At 51.3% G+C, this 20,587-nt stretch overlaps 10 protein-coding genes across 10 annotated transcripts; 5 read left to right on the top strand and 5 right to left on the bottom strand.

Moving 5' to 3' along the window:
• Nucleotides 1-52: 52 nt before the first annotated feature.
• BC939DRAFT_414450 (endopeptidase) lies at nucleotides 53-1,971 on the bottom strand. Its single transcript, XM_051552979.1, has 3 exons — nucleotides 1,762-1,971; nucleotides 1,429-1,627; nucleotides 53-1,111 (listed from the first exon to the last, which is right to left on the bottom strand). The coding sequence occupies exons 1-3, from the start codon at nucleotides 1,827-1,829 to the stop codon at nucleotides 173-175; spliced, it is 1,206 nt and encodes a 401-aa protein (XP_051408927.1). The 5' UTR covers nucleotides 1,830-1,971; the 3' UTR covers nucleotides 53-172.
• Nucleotides 1,972-2,041: 70 nt separating this feature from the next.
• Nucleotides 2,042-3,056, top strand: BC939DRAFT_461264 (uncharacterized protein). The gene is made up of 2 exons (XM_051556998.1): nucleotides 2,042-2,448; nucleotides 2,582-3,056. The coding sequence occupies exons 1-2, from the start codon at nucleotides 2,143-2,145 to the stop codon at nucleotides 3,017-3,019; spliced, it is 744 nt and encodes a 247-aa protein (XP_051408928.1). The 5' UTR covers nucleotides 2,042-2,142; the 3' UTR covers nucleotides 3,020-3,056.
• A 77-nt stretch (nucleotides 3,057-3,133) lies between these two features.
• Nucleotides 3,134-4,177, bottom strand: BC939DRAFT_506090 (HAD-like domain-containing protein; the record flags this gene model as incomplete). The annotated part of the gene is made up of 2 exons (XM_051560744.1): nucleotides 3,134-3,237; nucleotides 3,340-4,177. The coding sequence occupies 2 exons, from the start codon at nucleotides 4,175-4,177 to the stop codon at nucleotides 3,134-3,136; spliced, it is 942 nt and encodes a 313-aa protein (XP_051408929.1).
• Nucleotides 4,178-4,675: 498 nt separating this feature from the next.
• Nucleotides 4,676-5,974, top strand: BC939DRAFT_461266 (uncharacterized protein). Its single transcript, XM_051556999.1, has one exon. It carries the CDS (start codon nucleotides 5,038-5,040, stop codon nucleotides 5,884-5,886), a length of 849 nt encoding a protein of 282 aa, XP_051408930.1. The 5' UTR covers nucleotides 4,676-5,037; the 3' UTR covers nucleotides 5,887-5,974.
• A 97-nt stretch (nucleotides 5,975-6,071) lies between these two features.
• BC939DRAFT_479933 (uncharacterized protein) lies at nucleotides 6,072-7,861 on the bottom strand (the record flags this gene model as incomplete). Its single annotated transcript, XM_051558888.1, has 3 exons — nucleotides 6,072-6,462; nucleotides 7,001-7,139; nucleotides 7,255-7,861. The coding sequence occupies 3 exons, from the start codon at nucleotides 7,859-7,861 to the stop codon at nucleotides 6,072-6,074; spliced, it is 1,137 nt and encodes a 378-aa protein (XP_051408931.1).
• A 217-nt stretch (nucleotides 7,862-8,078) lies between these two features.
• BC939DRAFT_461268 (uncharacterized protein) lies at nucleotides 8,079-8,822 on the bottom strand. The gene has a single exon (XM_051557000.1). It carries the CDS (start codon nucleotides 8,705-8,707, stop codon nucleotides 8,213-8,215), a length of 495 nt encoding a protein of 164 aa, XP_051408932.1. The 5' UTR covers nucleotides 8,708-8,822; the 3' UTR covers nucleotides 8,079-8,212.
• A 194-nt stretch (nucleotides 8,823-9,016) lies between these two features.
• BC939DRAFT_495550 (uncharacterized protein) lies at nucleotides 9,017-9,892 on the top strand (the record flags this gene model as incomplete). The annotated part of the gene is made up of 2 exons (XM_051559650.1): nucleotides 9,017-9,176; nucleotides 9,267-9,892. A coding segment is annotated over exon 2 (555 nt), but the record flags the coding sequence as incomplete, so codon positions are not given.
• Nucleotides 9,893-12,039: 2,147 nt separating this feature from the next.
• BC939DRAFT_461271 (uncharacterized protein) lies at nucleotides 12,040-13,754 on the top strand. Its single transcript, XM_051557001.1, has one exon. It carries the CDS (start codon nucleotides 12,113-12,115, stop codon nucleotides 13,697-13,699), a length of 1,587 nt encoding a protein of 528 aa, XP_051408934.1. The 5' UTR covers nucleotides 12,040-12,112; the 3' UTR covers nucleotides 13,700-13,754.
• BC939DRAFT_461272 (uncharacterized protein) lies at nucleotides 13,688-18,432 on the bottom strand. The gene is made up of 3 exons (XM_051557002.1): nucleotides 17,898-18,432; nucleotides 17,160-17,229; nucleotides 13,688-16,842 (listed from the first exon to the last, which is right to left on the bottom strand). The coding sequence occupies exons 1-3, from the start codon at nucleotides 18,417-18,419 to the stop codon at nucleotides 14,030-14,032; spliced, it is 3,405 nt and encodes a 1,134-aa protein (XP_051408935.1). The 5' UTR covers nucleotides 18,420-18,432; the 3' UTR covers nucleotides 13,688-14,029.
• Nucleotides 18,433-19,184: 752 nt separating this feature from the next.
• BC939DRAFT_461274 (ribosomal protein L24) lies at nucleotides 19,185-20,514 on the top strand. Its single transcript, XM_051557003.1, has 3 exons — nucleotides 19,185-19,204; nucleotides 19,575-19,687; nucleotides 20,159-20,514. Exons 1-3 carry the CDS (start codon nucleotides 19,189-19,191, stop codon nucleotides 20,426-20,428), a joined length of 399 nt encoding a protein of 132 aa, XP_051408936.1. The 5' UTR covers nucleotides 19,185-19,188; the 3' UTR covers nucleotides 20,429-20,514.
• The last annotated feature ends 73 nt before the right edge of the window (nucleotides 20,515-20,587 follow it).

Consider the following 20,587-nt stretch of genomic DNA (forward strand, 5'->3'; position numbering starts at 1 on the left):
GGCACATTTGAGTTTCCTGCACGACAGTTCGCGTGGGTTTCCACATGTATTACATTGCACTTCAACGCCCCCAATCTTTTATTAATTAATGAAGCGGACTGCAACGCTTAGATGAATTCACTGAGTGTATGTACAGATATGAAGAAACAGGAAAGCAGCAGCAGCTAGCACTCTACTTAGAAAGCGCGAAACCTACGCGGTCCTTGCCGAGATCGTAGACACTGTAGTACTTTCGCAAGAACACGTCGCCAACAATCCAAAGGTCGCCAAGGGACTCAGGGAAATCCATGCCCATGAAGCCGCTGATGCACGATCCTCCAGCGTTGAGGATATAATCTGATCCCTTCAACTTGTACTCGGTCTTGCCGAAATAGAACGAGAACTCTGGCAGGTTCGGCACCTCGGCACAATCGATCGTATACTGACCCGCATAGTTCTTCTTGGCGCCGATCTCCCTGTTAATCATATCCGCCATCGTGGTCTGAAGAACGATCAGCGAGCTTCCCGTATCAATGACCGCGCCGGCATTCATCTCGACTTCCTCCGTGCCCAGCCTGATCTTGGACAGATCAATCTCCCAGTATCCCTTGCGACGGACATTATGCCACTGCAGATCTCCCTTAAAGTGGTTCGAGTCCACACCCCCGAGCGTCATCTGGCCACCCAGGGTGTCGTCGGCATGGCCAAGGTAGAACCCAAAGACGGGCTCATCGATCAACTTTCGATCAACCATGTTGTAGAATGGCGGCACAACGCCCAGGACCGAGATAGTGTCATAGCCCAAACCAAAGATGCCGTCAAACTTGCCAAATGCAAACGCGAGGCCAGGCTCCTTGACAGACTCTCCAAAGTCCTGGCGCTTGACCACGAGGCCACCGACCTCGAGATGGTCATTGCTGATAATGCCCTCAAGAGATCCACTGCCATACTGGATCGCGAACTCGGTGCCGTTGGGGCGGAACGTCGATGATTTTTCAGAATCGAACCGGCGGTGAAGGAAACAGGCAATGGAGTTGCAGTGCGTAGAGGGAACCCAGAAGTTGGAGGAACCCGTGTCGAACACTACGGAGAAGGTCTGAGGAGGTGTACCGATGCTGACATCGCCGTAGTACTAGCAAGACGTGGAAATCCGCTGTGTTAGATGGACCATGTCGCAAAGCGCTCACCCAAAACAGGTTCGGCATGGCTGGCATATATATAGGCCAGGGAACGTCGTTTTCTGTTATTTCCTTCTGTCTGCAGTCCCTTGTGGAATCAAAGACATTTTGGGGCACCGTCACTTTTACGATGATCGCCGCCTACTTTTTCTTTTTTTGTTGTATCGAACGCGGGCATTGTGGAACATTTGCCAATAAACCGTTTCACTCTCCTTTTTTTTCTGCGCCAAGAAACAACTGTTACCCGCACAAAACGTGTGTTGCTCTTTACCTGTGCATTCATATAGTTGGAGAGAGGAACTCCATACGAAGGCTTGCCCTCTGCATCGAACCCCAGGACTTGGGTGGCCTGATCGATCTTGATCTTGCGGTTCGACGATCCAAAGTACTTCTGGGCCATGTATGAGCCAGCCTCGGCATAGGCCTGCATCTGTTGTGCAGGGGTGAGATCAGCCTTCTTGAGGTTGATGCTAAGTCGTCGTAGTAATATGAAGTCAGACCATGTTAAAGGTATGCGGCAAGCAGAGTACCAAGAGCATGAACATTTGTATCTGGACTGAAGCACACTTGCACATATCACGGAATGATTGATGATGTCCCTTACCGTGTGAGCTCTGCTCGCGAGGCAACAGCCAAGGACAAGAGTCCTACGAGAAGAAGTGAAGACTTCATAGTTGGGAGAAGTGAATGCTTTAGCAGGATAAAGCTACTAGTATTTTCGTTGTGGGATTGGACGCTGGTGGGTGTTGGACGTGGGAGGGAGTTGAATATGAGTGTGAGAAAGAGTAAAGCGAAAAAAAGAAGAATGATTTGGGCGAAGTGCGCCCATCAAAATGTGACTCGTCTGAAAGAAAAAGAGCGCGCGCACTTCCTTTCCCCCCCCCCTCCCCAAGTGGCTGAAACTATCCTGCACGATCGTTCATCCCTTCTCAGAGCAAGCAGGAAAGCAGCAAAGCAAGGGATCGGCAATCGCATTCACGACGCCATGGAGGACACAGACATGGCCAGCCCACCTGGCAGCTTTCAAGCGGCACCGTTTTCTGCATCGTTCCAATCCACAGAGTCGCAATCAGCATCAGTAACACCACCGTCCGCGTCGTCGCAACCCAGCCTGGCTCGAAAAAAGTCAAGGTCACTAAAGGCTGTAAATGACGGATACATATACCAGCCATACAAGGACTACATCCATGCAGATGGAAGCGCGCTCGATATAGATGGTGAGCCATCATTATCCAAGGATGACAGCCAAGCGAGCGCCACCAGGATTCTTGAGTTGCGTGGACTTGAAAGGGTAAATAAATGACCTGCTCTAATGTCTTTGTTTGGATTCAAACCCTGCGGATCAAATTCTCTGCAACAGCTCTAAACGCGATTTACTCCAATGGTCGTTAATATGAACGATTGTCTTTATAATCGTTCAATAGCGCATTGTCCAACTGCTGGAGACTGCTGGCCAAGCGATTCAGATCCTGAGTGGAGACACAGATGAGGATGAGAATGAAGAGACAGGGAAACAGTTGTTGTCTAACAGCTCACTATCACCAGAAGCACGCCAAGCAATGGTCAGATCGTACGCGGACGAAAGAGCAAAGAAGTTTGAAACGTTTGCGGCAGGATATGCAACGCTGGTGAACGAGATTCAATCAGGATTGCGACGGCAGTTCCATTACTTGACAAAAGCGGGGATATCGTCCTCTCAGGTTCCGTTCAAGAACGTGGTCTATGGAGAGGAAAAGGAACTGGAGACATGGCTTAATGCGGTCGATGTTCTGAAGGAGAGTGCCAATGGATTGATCAACAAAGTCGAAAAGGATATTTTGGAGCCCATGGAGTCGTCGATAGTACCATCCATAGTTCCATGAGGAAATTGGATTAAACATACAGTTCTTTTTTCAATAATTCGTAATGCATTTATTCTGGCAACTTTCATGAGTGATGGGTTTGTTCGACATATTGTGCACCGTGCGCTGCTGGGATTAGACCGTGCTCTTTTCCAGACGAAGAGCGAGATCGTCCAATTCATCCGCTAGCGCATCTCCAGCCTTTGATGGTTTTGTATTCGAGGCTTCCTTGGCTGCATCTGAGACGAGCACAAAATGAAACAATAAAGTCATTAGCAGCAATCCCAGCAAGTTACGACCAGAGAGGCTCATTACCATAAATTCACATTCATAATTGTTACCGTTGTCAAGAGGGGCATCAGAGCTGTACGGATGAAGGCGCATATAGGCGCTCACGTTCGCCTGGTAAATTAATTTCTCAAGATAGCGCCTCACACGAAGCAATTCGTCATCCGTCCCTGCCATCGCGAGACCCTGGTCAAAGTCCCTGAGAGCCACGCCGTTGTACGGTTGCAATTGTATCTTAGCTGTGGAGTCATCAAGCAGGACGGTGTTGGTCTGATCGAATTCCACCTGGTACTTGCTGTGAGCATGAGCGGCGGCGTCTTTCTTTTTCTTTTCCTCTGCGATACCCTCCCAGACATATTCCAGGTCCTTGATGGTGAGCACTTTCCTTTCATAGTCCGAGGGAGGCAAGCGAAAGTGGTCTCGATTCCACACACGGTCGAGATTCGAAATACGGTTTCCGAAACCAAAGCTTAGCATAGCCTCGACGCTGTGAGGCTGTGCGCTGGACCACACCATGACTCGACAGTGTTCGAACAAGAAGTCCAAGAAAGGAGCTAGGTACGGACGAGAGGTGACCGCACGATTGTTTCTCTTGTTTCGATAGAACAAAGTGCCGTTTAAATCCAAGATAACGAGGAGCTTTTGCGGTGTAGCCAAGGTGACGGGATCCTCGCGCGCCTTCGTCTCGTAGGATGGGGTGATAGGGCGGATTGGGTTCGATGGGTAAAAGGTCTTTGTAGCCTCATTATAGTAAACAGAAGTCCCATTTCTGCTGCTGCTGCTGCTGCCGGCTCTACTGCTCAGTTTATTGCTAGGCCGTTCTCTCCAGGTTGTCCACTTGGGTGTAGAGGAGGAACTTCTTGGATCGGCTGAGGAGGGTCTTGATGTCATGGCTGTAGAAAAGGAATGCGCTACTCTATGGTGGTTGATCCGAAAGTAAGTCGAGCAGGCGAGTCGGAGTGGTGTTGTGGAAGTGAGGAGCGAATGCAGGATTGAGATTGCACCGCTCATGGGGGGAGGTTAAATACTGGCTGTGTGGGAAGGGTTTGCCCTGTGCTGCAGCCCGTTTGATGTGGTTTTGGTGGCGTCAAATTCACAAAAATAAGAGTATTTAAGGTTGGTGCGAGATTGGTGGCAAAAGTTGCGCGTTGGCACGGGACGTGCTTGAACGCGTCTCGCCCGAAACCGTTGGAGCCACTTCCAGATACACGCTCGTGCCCATTGACGACCAGCTCAACGAACTGCCGATCTCATTACACACACTGTCATTCTTGTCGTCACTAGCACAACATCGCCTCCTATTTTGTGCTGCTTAAAAAAGTACATGCAAGGTTGGCACCACCACGACCACCCCTTTTTTATGCAGCTGTTTACATGTACTGTACGCCCGTTCCTGAGGGCACATCTCCCTCTGCAACCCCTATTATATTTTGTGCCATGACCATCTGTCTGCCTGACCTAATCCTCCCCCCGCTTCCCCCTTCACGGGTTACGCTGCAACTGTGTGTACGACAGGTACGACAGGGGACCAAATGACAGTGTGATCTTTCCAACTAAACACAGCTCCCTGTTGCTTAAGAGTTGCTGGTCATTTCTACCACTTCTTTCTTATTCTGTTGTCATAAATACCAACCGACTTCCCCTACCTCTCCTTCCTCTTGCAATTGTATCTGCTTCAACGCTCCTCATCTTACATTTCTCACTTCTCCTTTCACCATTCCTGTGTCGCTCCTTCATTTTTCTACCCCACAATGTCTGGTCTTACCGCAGAAGAGATGGCCTTTGAAGCCATGATCGAATCCCGCCTTGAACACATCTCTTCCCGCCTCAATGCCCTCACCCAGGCCACACAGCACCTCTTTTCCGAGACACAAGACCTCCACAACACCTTCCAGGCAAAAGCCCACCGCATGTATGCCATTGAAGACAACCTCCTCCGTCTCCAGGGCAAACCTGGTCTCTCGAACCTTCTTCTCGTCAATGGTGCGCAGCCTCGACGCGGCAACTACAAGAGCATCGGAAGTGGTGAGATTGAGGAGATCAAGATGGGTGTCAAGACGCTCAGGAGGAAATTCCAGGCGGCCGGGAATGTGGTCTCGACGGTCGGTTGGTGGAGGCATTTGAAGGATAAGGCCGCGGCGAGTGCGTCAGGCGTGCCCCTCGAAATTACAGCGACTCCTGTGGTGAAGTCAGAAGAAGATGCTGTCAAGACCAAGACGAGTGATACCAAGAGCGACCTGGTGGCCAAGCTGTCCATCGATACTTCGTTACCTGCTCAACCTCAGCAGGTCCTAACCCCGTCAGCAGACACAGCACCCACTTCGCACACTCTCACCAAGCCTGCAATAATCTCACCAAAGACAATGCTGTCGCCTACCTCGTCCTCCACAAAGAAGCGCAACACGCTGAATCTCCAGCAGATCTTTACTCCTCCACCTTCGGCCACAGCAAAGCAGCTTCACCAACACTATGTCAGCTCTCCAAGTTCGCAGCGCGCTCATCCTTCCTTGGGCCTGTACTCACCTCCCATGTCTCCCAATGCTGTGCCGTCGGCAACCAATACAAACAGTCTCATGCAAGGTCTCAGCCTGCGCTCCTGAACTACTCAAGTTATCTAGACGTTCCTTTCCAGCCCTGTTTCTCCCGTACGATAATGTCATAAATAAAGGCCGGTTAACGGACCAACACTATGTTCATACGCCCAGGGCGTGTTTCTTTATTGCGATAATGTGTGAATATCCTACAGACAATGCAATCGTTATGAATTCTTTATCCATGTCATCATTTAGAGGTGAGAGGGCAGCAGGGATTCCCGAAAGAACAGCAGTTCATCGCGCATCCCTTCAAATTCCAGTCGCAGAATCTTCCTCCTCTCAGCAGAGTCGTTCAAGAACCGCCGCAGATCCATGGACCCGAGATCAGGCCCGAACGTGAGCTGGATCGTCTTTGCTTCTGATGACTGTTCGTGCTGGCTTCCTTGGGCCTGTTGATCTGCGTCCAAACAGCTCACTCTTCCAGCTAGTGCTGTTCCTGCTACAGTATTTCCTTCGCGTGGAATGCGATCGACACTCGCCTGAGTAGTGTTTTGACCATCACCTTCGTCATCATTATCAGTACCCTCCACGTCCTCAAAGTCCTGCTCTCGCAGTGCCTTTTCACGCTCTTCGTCAAACGACCTGATCTTCTGTGCCAACCACAACAGCCTCCTCTCTCGAATTATCATAAAAGTTATCACGACGCTCAGGCGTTTCGCATACTTTGCCTGCTGACGGTAATAACTATGAATCTGATAAGACACCCATTGCGCTTTTACGGACGCCAAGAGATGGATTCCTGAAATGAACAAAGTCGGAATCAAAGGGAGGAATGCAAAGGCCACCGGTAGGTTCGCTCCTGTGCCTGCATTGGATGCCAGTGACTCGATTGACTGCTCTGATAGATGCCCTCCGCTGGGCGGAGCGAGACCCCATGGGATGTAGGAGGATCTCGGGGGCGATATTGAGCTCCATTTGAACCATGATCCAAGTTTCAGAAGTGGCCAGGTATATTTCGTAATGAATGACATGAATCGTTCGGTGGTGATGGCGTAGCGGAGAATTGTGATGCCGCTCAAGCTACGGGGGGAGGTAAGAGGTTATACACGGATAAATAAGATACGATAGCTCTCATCCCTGGACGGCGATAATACGGAAGAGGAGTGCTGTTAATACTTACAAAAATGAAAACGCAGAACTGTTCTGCAGATTCATGAGATGAGGGTCTATCTTGCGCACCCGACTGACGAGTTCCTCCATGCTCGCTTCCTGTGATTGCCGTAGCGCCTTGTAAGTGTTTGACCATTGCTCAAGATTCGCTATAGACAAACAAACAAAAAGTGTATTAAAATCATACAAAAAGTTAATACGATGATCTCGAAGGTATCTATCTAGAAAGGCTTTATTTAATCTACGGAAAGAGTTGATTCTTACCGGCAGTGGTTTCGACCAATATTGTTTTCTTGCGCCCGAAACGAGTCTCCAACGGATGCCGGGGATGGCGCATCGACCTATGGCGCTTTGATCCTGCTGTCGAGCTCTCTGCATGTCCATCATCCTCGGCCACGACTGCATGATCTTCCAGACTTGCGTCTTCCTTGTCCGATGGAATTGTCGCCACGTCCTTGCCCTCCGCATTCTTTGTCACGTTCTCGTTGGCCTTGCTTCCATTTTGATTGTGCTCTTTTTTGATGCTGTGCTTGGTGGTGTGAACCACTCGCTTGTCCTTGCTGTCCCTGTGTGGTTTTGGTCCTCTCCTGCGTTCATATCGGCGCCCGAGTGCCTGATACTCTGGGAACTGCATTAAGAAAGAGTTGACCAGGCTGGTCAACTCCGTAAGGGTGTTCAGGTTGGAGAGGACATGGGCCGTGTTCTCCAGCCTCGCAAGGGTCCGATGGAACACGCACAGTTGGGTCTCCTCGGCTGTCCATGAGAGATTACGCCGACAAAGATCGAGGTGGGCCGCGGCGATGAGGCCGATGCCGACAGGGAAGTTTGAGAGGGAGAGAGAGAGGGATGTCGGAAGAGCGGGTGGATTCATCTCTTCTTTGGATGATGAAGGAATGAGTGTGGAAAGAAACAGCGATGTTCCGCAGGCTTTATGCGCACACGCCATGTGGGGTAATAGGAGGGGCAAAGCAAATACTCTAAAAGACGCGTTCACGCCAATTTCCTGTAGTCTTTCCGGCCGCCCTCTTCTGCACCCTGCCCACCTTCATGGCCTCAACCAAGCAGTCTTCCCCTTACTTATCGGTCTAGGTTATCTTCCTCGTCAGCCCTACCTTTCTAAAAGCGTCATCTTGACATGTATCCGGCTCAGCAGCAAGTTGAGGCCCTGTGCTCGAGTCTTTTGTCTGGAGCCATTTCGTCTGTTACGAATTTCTGCTCAGGGCTAGAGACTCTGCTCATCCGACCCATGGGCAGCGACAAGGATATTGCGTTGGGTCCTGGACCTAGCGGTGAGGCTGCAGAGCGACTGAGAGGCCTGCGATTGCCAAGTTGATTGTGCACGAATGCTAGCAGACCATAACGCGGGCCAAGTTGGACTTTTTGGCGAAGAAGTGGTCCCGACTGGAGGAAATTGAATACTGGCTCTCCTTGGGTAAAGACGGCGAAACACGCACAGAGGCGTGACTGGAGCTGAGCGAGTATCCCGGCTACACGCACCCACGTCTACGCAGTGTCCAAGAACTAGAACAGACATGCCTCCATCTGTGGGCAAGTTTACCCTAACTAGGAACACACTTCTGATATGTATGCGGGATTGACAGGAACTACTGGCACACAGCGAGTGTATCGCTTTCGCAGATATTTTGATGATGCAGATCCACAGACTGGCTGGGCTGGAGGCCCTGGCCTTAGGGCTGGCCACTAATGACGAAATCATTGTCCTGGAGTGTAGCCCTAATATATCCTGGTTGCTAAGCACTTGAACGAATATTAGGGGTTGCGAACGTTGGTTGCGGAGGGCTACTGGCGGACCCTGATGCGGACGACCCTGGACTTTTTGTTTCCGACAACGGAATCGCTTATACTATAAGGGATAGGACATCTGCTCCCATCCGCGATACGGTGGAGTGCCTGCACTGCATCCGAGCAATGGACCCAAGTTACTTCTTGGAGCAGCAGGCTGGTTGTGTTCCTGAACGCGACGCGTTTCCAAATAAATAAAGATTTTTGCGTGGGATAATCACTCATCTCTCTTTTTTTTCTCACTCTCTCCCTTTCTTGTTCATCGATTCGAAATCAAGGCTCACGTCCTGTCCTGGCCACCATCTGGATTCGCCTTCAGATCGCACATTCTCATCTTGGAACAAAACAGCCTTGTCTATTGTTATTTTTGTCAAGAGACCCCGGTATGAATATTCACTGGCTCCGGAAGACGAAGAGTACTGTATTGGATCACTCGGCGATATTCACTATCTTTTCGCTGTCGCCTCAAATAGTGCCCTTCAATTGCATCGATTGCTACTGCTTTATTCCAAAACTTCATCAAACATACAGACAAAAGCCAACCATGGAGGACACCAATGCCAGCTGCAGTGGCCTTGAGGCACAACTGCCATTGGATTTGACACTCTCCAGAGCCGCAGCAGCGTTCAGGGATGCAGATTTCTTCGAATCGTGTGCTCTCTTCTGGTCCGCAGGATTGGACCATATCACCTCCTCAACCTCCCCCGGTACCAAGATTGAAGAGGAAGAGGACTCATTAACAATCTTGATCAGCGCATTGGACCTGGAACAGGAGCTAGGACTCGACGTCCAGGCTGAAGAACCAATCGATCTCGTCTTTCCTGCGACAACAGCAACTGAAGTAAAAAAGTCGCCAGATTCGAGCGTATTCGTGGATGCAGAGACTATTTCGCCGATTCATAACTATGTCCTCACGGCTCTCTGCTACCTTGCACGCCACATCAACGTGCGGATGGACATCTTGCCCTCTGGTCAGGACACTCTCACGTCCTTGGGACCGCCGCAACGATACTACATCTCTTTAACGGATGTTCAAAAGCAGACCTATCATGCCATGCTAGCCGTCGTCCTCGCAACGGCCTCCTCTATCGCCAAGAGAGTGAGTGCATCACATGGATCTTCACTCGATTCTCAGGCCCCATCAGCATCATCTGTTGACCAACATCAACTCCAGGTTCAACAATCCACGATCATGGGCAATTCTGCCACAGTGCCCTGGCAGGCTACATTACCTCATAAACGGACCCCGCACAATCTTCCCAGGTTCTTTTCATTCCTCAATACAAGCTCCTGTACGGTTGCAGGAAGTTCGATCCCCAGGAACGAGCAAGATATCGATGCGTTCGAACAGGCAGGGTTTCGACTCGTCATCACCCTCATTAAAGAGTCCCCACTCTCCGCAGGTTGGTTCCATCATCAAAAACGTCAAGAAGGGGCGGCGCCGGCGCCTAAGAGGATTAGGAACGCCTTCGTGCCGATTGAGAACCGAAAGGCACCTGGATTTCCGGAAGTCTTTGAGGTGATGATGGGCTGGTGTGCTAGGATCGGGAACGAGGAACTGTCGGACGATCAGGTGCACGATAAAAGTGACGGCGACGACGCTGTTCACAAACAATCTCGGTTCCCACATCAGAGAGCGACACTAGTCCATTGTGGAGGCGGCAAGGGCAGAGCTGGAATCGTACTTGCGGCCCATTTGATACGGTTCGGACTGAACGGACATGAAGGACAGGGCTACTGCATAGAGTGTATACGGAACCGCAATGTGCATCCATTGGATCTGGAGCAATTCCGTAAAGGATTTGGGGATCAAGGTTCGATAGCGTCCACCTTGCCAACCTTATGCAGCGGCTCTTCAAAACCTCAAGGCGAAAGCGACGAGAACTTTGAAGAGGACGGAGATAATGAAGAGGAGCAGCAGGAGATCCAAACAGAGGACGGGTTATTCCGTGCGGTCAGGAGGAACGAATGTCTGAACCGGTATCAGAGAATGATGAGTGCGGCTGACGCCATAGCATATTTGAGAGAGATCCGGCCAGGAAGCATAGAGTCCGTCGAGCAGGAAAAGGCCATCAAGGCATATGGCAACTGGACTTGGAAGCAATCCTCTCAACCCGACTCAAAACGGTCGTCCAGGGACAAGGAAGCGGTGGAAAGAGTAATATTGCCGACCGAGGCTGGAGCAGCGCCGGGAAGTGAAGATCGTCCCAAGGTCAAGAAAGAAGCGAAAAAGGATTCTACACCAAAGGTGAAACCAACACCACCGCCGGCGCCTCCTCCTCTGGCGATACAGGACGAAGCCGAGGACATTTCAGAGGATGAGTTTTCAAGGGGTCGCAAATCTGGGAAGAAGGGCAAGAAGGGAGCAAAAAAGATGCCCCAGGAAGCGCCGCGTGTCTTTGTGCCACCACCAGCGGACAAGATCATCAAGATCCCGGGATCACAACATCATCAACATCACCTTGTTGTTCAGCATAATATGCGAGCCCGACAACTCCAACGCGGACAGAAATCCAAAAAGAACAAGGGCGGCAACGGCAAGGACTCAAAAGAGCGACCGTCCTTCAGCATCTCTGGTTCGCCGCTCATCTCCGCACCAAAGTTGGTCATCCTGGCGGGGCTTCCTGGAAGCGGCAAGAGTCATCTGGTCATGACTCTGTTACAGGAGTTCCCGGAACATTTCGTCCGCATCTCACAGGATGAACTTGGGTCTCGGGCGGTCTGTGAGCGCCTTTTGGCACAGAGTATGAGGCATCAGCAGCAGTCGCTCGCGGCCCGTGGTCCTAAGAAGGCGTTGCCGATGACAATTTTTCTGGACCGGTGTAACCCTACGGCGGCAGAGCGCAAGGAATGGTACGAGGTTGCGTTCCAGCCTGAGGACGCTGTCATGATCTGGTTCTCCAGAGGCGTGGAACAATGCATCGAGCGTGTGGATTCGAGAGAGGGTCATCCGACGGTGACGCCAGGAATGGGATCCAAGGTAGTGAGGAGCTTTGCGAAGGGGTTCGAGTTCCCTAACCTGAGCAAGGAAGGGAGCTGGTGCAAGACCTTGATCGAAGTCGGGGATGATGAGGGTATCGACCAGCTTTTGGAAACTATGAGAAAGTTTGCAAAAGAGGTACCGACGTCCTCATCCTCAGTCAAGAGAGCACCGAATACAGGAGTTGATACGGCGACGTCCATCAAAGCACGACCAGCATTCATCCCAGCAAGGGTGTTGCAAAGGAAGAATATGGGCAGCAACGGTCAGACTGCCTGCGGAGAGCAAGGAAATGAGCCCGGTTCGCCTACGCACTCAAAGTTGGGATCCTCCGGAGGCATGGAGAGCCTCGTTGAGGAGGATGAGGAGGATGAAGGAGAAGAAGAGGAGGAAGAGGAGCGCGACAACGAGGATGGCGAAGATTCGATAGAGGGCGAGGACGACGATGACGATGCTGACGAAAAGGAGATCCATACAGACGCCGCAAAATACGCACCCACACCCGTGCAACCAGTGGCATTCAACGACCTATCGATCTCCCGGGCACTACAGTTCGCCTCTTTGACGGGGCATCGACCAGCGGTTAAAAAGCCCGTGAAGGGAGCATGGATGGGTTCATCGGATGCCGCGATCGACACCAGCACAGCCTCCACCAGTGACTCTGCGACACAGGGGCTCACTTCACCCCGCGGTGTTTCGTTTGCAACACCCCTCACGAATTACGACCGCCCGCTTCAAAAGTTCCCTAGGACGCCCCATTTATTTGATCCGCTGACGATCCATCAGAGCCGCGAACAAGGCCATGACCGTGTACTCGAAACCGAACCCAGTGGGTGCGCGAAGGATTCAGGGGTTTCAGAACTGTCGACTTCACCGCCCGTCGGAAGGAGTGCAGCGATTAGTCGATCGGACCTTTTACTCCCGCCCTCAGCGCTCGATCGAGTGTTTGCTCCAAAAGCACACCAGGTCTTGACGGTCGAGGAAAAGATGGACGGCGCGAATATTGGGTTCAGCGTGCTGCATTTCAAGACTGTACATGGATTCGCCGGGGTAACGGGGTCGGGCCCGCCCCCGAAGATCAGAGTCCAGAACAGGAACCATTTCGTCCATCCGGATGATCATTGGCAGTTCAAGAAGCTGACAGGATGGCTGGAGAACCATCGGGAGGATATCTTATACCTGTGTGAAGGACGATGGAGGTATGAGACTCGAAAAGGTGGCGAGACAGCCGCCGGAACAGCAGGGGATCATCAAAAGGAGGGCGAAATGCAGCCGGACGCGGAGAGTGAGGACGAGAACAAGGTTCTCACAGACGACGGCGAGGACGAGCACTGGACGGACGAAGACGAGGATGAGGACGAATACGTGGATGAAGATAAAGTCCTCCAGGACGGATTGGCGCCCTATGTGCTTTATGGCGAATGGCTCTACGCTAAGCACTCTGTTCAGTACACCGCTCTTCGGTCATGGTTCGTGCCCTTTGATCTGTACGACGTCAAGACCGGCACCTTTGTCTCTCGCGCACTCTTCCGCAAGGCCATCGCTCAGACCCAACTGACGCCCAACCCTGCGATTCAGATCCCCGAGGATGTGTCTGGGGACGTCGATAAAGTCTTGCAGTGGACCATGGATATGCTGCAGAGTCGGTCAGCGCTTATGCGGGGGAGAGACGCATCGTCGTCTTCGACACAGGAGGACAGAGTCGAAGGACTGTACTTCAGGATCGATCAAGGTGACAGGTTGCTGATGCGCTCAAAAGTTGTACGACCGGATTTCATCGTCGGCGAGGAGCGTTGGGGAACCAAGGAGCAGGTCGCGAACCAGCTGGTGTATTATCTGGAAACGCTGCCCGATTATGACAATGACGATGACAATGACAATGACAACGAGAAGGAGGATGAGGATGAGGATGAGGATGATGAGTAAAGATAAGATAAAGTGTTCCAAAACGTTCATGATACTACAGCTTCGCCGTCAATTGCTATTGTTCATCAAAAAATGACATCTTTCGTCGTTTATTTCATCTCACTCTCTTTTCTTTTCCTTTTTCTTTTCTGTTCCTATGTACAAGGAGATATAAAAATATACCAATGCCAGCTTGCTGTGTGGGTGCATATGTTGTATGAGCGTGTGTGAGTGAGTGTGAGGGTGTGTGTGTATGTGTATGTGTGTGTGATGGTATAAGTGCATTGAGCGCAGCAGGATGGGACAAGCACGCCAGTTTCACTCTATTCGGCAATCTAAGTGCTGTCGCCCTTAGTTGTTATCGCTGCGACCGGTCGAACCGTACTTCTTCCACAACGAAGCCGCCGCGTGCTCGCCGTTGCCGCCATGGCTGTGTTGATGCTTGTTCTTGCGGATGGCGTCAAAGAAGTTGCTCTGGCTAGCCACATGGCTTGAGGCACCCTCCCATCTCATCTTGCTGGGGCTGACCAGGGGCTGGCGCTCTTCGCTCTCGTGCGAGATCACGGACTCAGGGATGATATACGAGGGCAAGAGGCGCAAGATGAGACCCACGGGGAGCGAAAGAGATCCAACCAAGACCGTAATCAACCATTGATTAGGAGTCAAGGCAACAGTCTTGAAGGCCTGGCCACCGAACTGGACAATGACGAACTGACCACCGACGACAATGAACTGAACGAGGATAAAGATCTTGTCGTGGTGCAAGTTCTTGAAAATGTTGATCGAATCGTCGATGCGGCGGCAGTTGAGCTCGTTGAAGACTTGGAGGAACACGAAAGCGTTGAAAATCATGGTGCGGAGGGTCCTCAACTGCACAGGTGTGACGGTGCCATCGGATTCCTGAAGATGGAACAGCTGAGCGCCGAAGCGGAGAAGAGCCAGGTTGATGCCGATCTGGAAGATAGCCTGTCCGAGAATCATCTTCCACATGTTAAAGTTGATCAGAGGTGCGGTCTTGGAGGTGGGCTGGCGCTTCAAGACATCCTGGCTTGGTGGTTCGGTCGCAAGGGCAAGAGCAGCAAGGGTATCCATGATCAAGTTAACCCAGAGCAACTGGACAGCAGAGAGAACGGACTGATTGTCATCGGAGGCAACGGCAGAGATGAACGAAAGAATGACGGCGGTGATGTTGACAGTGAGCTGGAACTGCAAGAACTTGCGGACAGAGTCGTTGACGGCACGGCCCCACATGAGAGCCTTGAGAATGCTGCTGAAGTTGTCGTCCATCAACACAATGGCCGAAGCCTCCTTGGCGACCTCCGTTCCAGTAATACCCATCGAGAATCCGACATCAGCCATCTTGAGAGCGGGACCATCGTTGGTTCCATCACCAGTGACAGCAACGACCTCACCGAGTTCCTGGAGGCGACGGACAACAATGGTCTTATCAGTAGGGCTGCTGCGAGCCAAGACCTGGAGACGTTTAACAGCCTCGGTCTGGTCCTCCTTAGAAAGAACTCTGAACTCGGGTCCGGTCATGGCCAATCCTCCCTTGATCAAGATTCCAGCGTTCTTGGCAATAGCGCGGGCAGTCTGGATATTGTCTCCAGTGATCATGCGGACGGTAACACCAGCCTTAGCAAAATCACGAACACTTTCGACAACACCGGGGCGAAGAGGATCCTGGATACCGACGACACCAAGGCAGACCAGCTTGGTGTTAGGGGCGTCCTCATCGTTGAACTTCTTGAATTCGCTCGAGGAGACATCACGGTAGGAAAGAGCAATGGTACGAAGGGCCTTGTCAGCATATCCGCTGATGATTTGATCAAACTTGGCGCGCGCGTTGTCATCGAGGGACTTGACCTCGCCGTTGGAGTCGACGTAGTGGGTGCAGGATCTGATAACAATCTCCGAAGCTCCCTTGACGTAAAGACGGTACTTCTCCGAGCCATCGCGGGTCTCGATAACGCAGGACATGGACTTCTTGGCAGAGCTGAAAGGATACACCTTGACAACCTTGACATCGGAGCGAATGTTACTGTACGAGGCACCCAAGAACTTGATGAAGCCCAGAAGCGCAGACTCGGTCTTGGATCCAACAAAGGCCAGATTGCCCTTTTCATCTTTGTCCTCAAAAGCAGACGAGTTAAGAGCAATGCCATCGATGATGTTCTGGACAACTTCGGGCTTGGCCTCCGACTTCCAGTTCTTGGCATCGTCCATGTTGGTGAAAGACAGGAGCGAGAGGGTTCCCTCAACAACTGTCATCCTGTTCTGTGTCAGGGTTCCGGTCTTGTCAGAGCAAACAGTAGTGGCATTACCCATGGTCTCGCAGGCAGAGAGAACGCGAACCAGGTTATTGTCCTTCAGCATCTGAGTGGTGGCATAGGCAAGGGCCAGGGTAACAGCCATGGGCAGACCCTCGGGAACAGCAACGACGACAATGGTGATGGCCTGGATGACAATGCGGACCATGTCAGAGAAGATCTCTCCACCCGAGGGCATAGGTCCGTTCGACATGGCGTGCTGGACAAAGTACTTGACAACCAAGGTGATCAACATGGCAATGGCAGCGGCCATACCGAGCTTGGCAATCGACTCTGCCAAGAGATCGAGCTTCTGCTGCAGGGGAGTCTCCTCGGGGGTGGCCTCGCGCATGGCCATCATGGTCTTTCCGAAAAACGAGTTGGGTCCGACAGCAGTAACGAGCATAGCACCAGAGCCATCGAGGACCTTGGATCCCGAGATGACATAGCATTTCTCCTCAGCATCCTTCTTCAGCGCATCGGACTCTCCCGTGGCCGAGGACTCGTCGCAGGTGATGTTATGGCTCTTGAGGATGATTCCATCGACAGCGAGGAGATCACCAGGTTCCATCAACAAGACGTCTCCGACCTGGACCTCCTTGATATTGACCTCTTGCTCGCGACCGTCACGAAGCAGCTTGACAGAGCGATCGTCCTTCTTGGCGTTCAGCTTGCGGAACTGGCGTTCCTTCTGGTAATCATTGATGGCATTGGTGAAGACGACGGCGGCAACGGCAGCCAAGATGGCGACACCCTCGATCCAGCCGACACGGGGCTCGTCAGGGTCGTGGTGCGGGCCATAGTCCTCGTAGATACTGACGCCGAGGGAGACGATGGCGGCGATGGACAGCAAGACTAGTGGTGGCACATAGACACGAATAAGATTGCATAGGGCAGGACGGCACGCGAAACGTCATGTTTGAGAGTAATAAGACTTTGGTTAGTTTGTTTTCAAGCGGGGTTTTAGTCTGGGTTTCCGCGGACAGACCGAGCAAGATGCGTGTAATCAATCCTCAGCATCCTCAAGCCAAGTCCATCAATGCCCCTCCTTCAATTGCACCAACTGCTGCCAGCACCTGGACTGGAGTAGATAATCGATACAAAGACAGCCAGACAGGAAGACAATAGAAAGGAGGAGCATAAAGAATAGCAAAATAGAATAAGAAACTTACTCAGAGTGCGGTCATTGTAGGCCTTCGCGACCAACTCGAAGAAGGAGGCACTCTTGACGGTTGGCAGAATCTGCGGAAGGTTCCATCGGTGACATATTATTAAATAGCGTTCGTTAGTATTAAAAGCGGCAGAGAGCAGAAAATAGACAAATAGATTTCGCATGTTTCCGTGCGGTCCAGCCACTGCCGCTGCATGAATTTTTCCATCAAAAGACCACCCTGATGGAGATAGATGGATGTGGCCCTGGCCTGTCCTGTTCCCATGTTCTAGCCCCGCTTTCTACTCCCGCAGCGAGAAAGAAGCGCGACAGGAGTCATGTTTGTATGCCTGCATGTCTAGAATGCTGACGGGAGTACAGAAAACGGAAAAGTCCAAAACACCACAACTCTTTTTTTTTTTTTTTTTTTTGGTCCTATCCGCCATCGCGCATCAACAAAATGAACTGAGCCAACAAACGAAGCGGTTCCTGTACTCCTCCCAAAATGGCGTGTAACTCTGAAGTCATGGCCCCTCCTCAGCATCCAAAAACACATTCGTTGGTTCAACCGTACCGCCTTCAACTGATTGCGGTCTTATACTTCACACCTCGCCCTCGCCTGGTGGTTGCTAACTTTTGATCAATTGGTCTTCCCAAATGGCCGTGTCTCATAACTCCATAAGCCGCTCCATACCCCGTGGAATTTTCTTGAAAGAACAAAATACCAGTGCACCCATTAAAACAAAAATGTGTTACTTACGTTGTGTCCAAAAGCCTTGGATCGGGCAGCGAACTTGGGCTGATCTGACTCGCCGAGCGACTGTGGGCCAGCCTCGTCCGAGTTCAGACCGACCTTAGGGTTGACGCGAAGCCCCTGACAGATCTTGTCGATGCCACCCATGTCGCGGGGGAGCTTGGGGTTCGTGGGGTCCGTCAGAGGGGCAAGGTCATCGGGCGTGTAGGCGAACTGCAAATCGTCACGGTTGCTCTGACTGGAACCATTGTGGTGACCGAGCAGGGGCTCGCGCGAGGACGAGTCTCGAGGCATTGGGTAGATAAAGAGAGAGCAGAGGGTTAAGCAGGGAAGGCGAGGGAAGAGGAAGGGGAGGAAGATGCTGACTCTTTTCTTGTTCGACTGCTGGGGAGGGTCAGGAGAAGGGAAGAAAAAAGAGGAGCGGTTGAAGGGAAGCAGAGGAAGGAGAAGAAAAAAAAGAGGAATGAGAGGGATGAGGCGGGGGGTCTTTATGCAGCGTGGGTGCGGGGGAGGACGTGAACGTGCCATGGACACCGCAGGGGACAGGGGACTGTTCAAAAGAGGAAACCCAGCGTGCAACTGGACCGGACACTTGCTTTTCTATGCATGAAAATGGACGTATTATGAAAGCGCGCGCTAGCTTGGGTAACCCACGCCTGCGGGACCACACCAGCCTCCCTACTCTCAACCTCTCGCTCTCTGTCGCTCAACAACGTCCGGACCATCGGCACCATACTGCGCCCAAGGATGCACTGCATCAATTGCATTCGTAAAAGCCATATCCGTACTAACACCCCTTGATCATCGTCCTAGTCTCTCTGTTAAAAGAGGCAGCGGCGCAAAAAGAACAACAGCAAATCTCCTTTTTTTATATATATATAAAAAAATAACGGAGATTACTAGGCTACTATTCGCTTTGATTGAAAAGTGCTTTCAGTATACCCGGCTCAGTAGCAAAAAAAAAAAAAAAAAAGGGTACATAGACAGCATCATGTACGCAAGGCAAATAAAAGAAAGGTCGCGTCGGTCACCTTTCATGCGGAACAAATAAGCAAGAAACATCCCTCACACTAACAATCATCTTGCCCCTCCTTCAATTGCTCCTACGCAAACAAGTGTCGCGCTCGTTACGACTTTCTTCTCTGTCCCCGTTCTTTTTTTTTTTTTTTTTTTTTTTTTTTTCCAGCCAGACTACTAGCCACACGTGATTGGCCAACTCAATTTTTGAACCCGTACTTTGTGCAGTACTGCCGCGGCGCGCTGTTGAAACCTCCTCTCTTTCGATTATCTCTCCAAAATGAAGCAGTCCGTTGGTAATACATCCACCCATCGCCCAACAGGACTCGATCTATCCATCCATTGATTACAACAGCGTCAATTGATACAAAAAGGGCTACAGGATTATCGATTGCAGGGCTACCTACACCACTCGGCATCGTCAGGTTTCAACTCAAAAAACGGAGATCAGGAATGATCTCATGCAGTTGACATCGCACACCTGAGGGTTTGGCACTCTTGAGCAGGACAAGGATGCAAAGGAAACGAGACCATCAGGCGTTACGCTGATTCAGCAACCCACTATTGTTCAAAAAAAGGCGACCCACACCAGGAACAAACTGAACCAACGGAAATTGGACTCAACACTAACGACCTCTATCTATCTACCTGGACGCTCACGGTTAGATGTCAGCTCTTCCCGCCGCAAGAGCAGAAAGGCCCACTTTTCTGCTCCCTCTGATCTTCGTCGCAAGATCATGAGCGCTTCCCTCTCCAAGGAACTCCGGGAGAAGCACAGCGTAAGTTTGCGGTTGGGTTGAACAAAAAAAAAAAAAAAGAAACCATGGACCACCCCTATCGGCCCCTCCTTTGATCCAGTACCGAGAGAATCGCTTCTCGGTAAGACGGTTGGGATATTCCAATTGGGCCGCATGAAACTACAGTAGAGTGGCTGTGTTGAGAACAGCAGGAGGATAGCGACAATCAACTTTAAAGAGACAGCAATTGAAGATATCAAGATATCATACCACAAAAGCGGCCATTGGACGCTCTCCTGCCCTGGTTGAACGACTCTCATTGCCCAGCATTAATCCAACCCCTTTGAGGGGGTTATGGAAACATTCGACAGAGTCGCAGGAGTGCTATCAGCACCAGCAACAGCAACAGCCACAAGAGCAACGTCTACGGGAACCATGACCCCCAGGAACTCGCAAAAAAAGTTTTGTCTGCAATAATCTAACCTCTGTCTCCTTTTACGATTGTTTTTTTAGGCCCGCTCCATCCCCATCCGCAAGGATGACGAGGTCATGGTCGTCCGTGGCTCGTTCAAGGGCCGTGAGGGCAAGGTTGTCCAGGTCTACCGTCGCAAGTGGGTCATCCACATCGAGCGCGTCAACCGCGAGAAGGCCAACGGTGCCTCCGTCCCCGTCGGCATCCACCCTTCCAAGGTCGTCGTCACCAAGCTCTACCTGGACAAGGACCGCAAGGCCATCCTCGAGCGCAAGGGCCTCGCCAAGAAGCCTCAGCCCGTCCAGGAGTAAATAAAAGAAGAAAAAAAGAAGTTGTCATTCGACGTGCTTTTTTTTTTTTTGGCTTCCTGACTCAATAAAAAATACTTTTTTTTTTTTTTTCTTTTCAACGGAAACCATTGTTTGGATCATCAATTGAAGCGTTGTGGGGACGTTATGAACTGTAGTTTA

This window comes from Gamsiella multidivaricata (assembly GCF_025024155.1).
Source record: "Gamsiella multidivaricata strain RSA 2152 chromosome Unknown BC939scaffold_66, whole genome shotgun sequence".
Taxonomy (NCBI): domain Eukaryota; kingdom Fungi; phylum Mortierellomycota; class Mortierellomycetes; order Mortierellales; family Mortierellaceae; genus Gamsiella; species Gamsiella multidivaricata.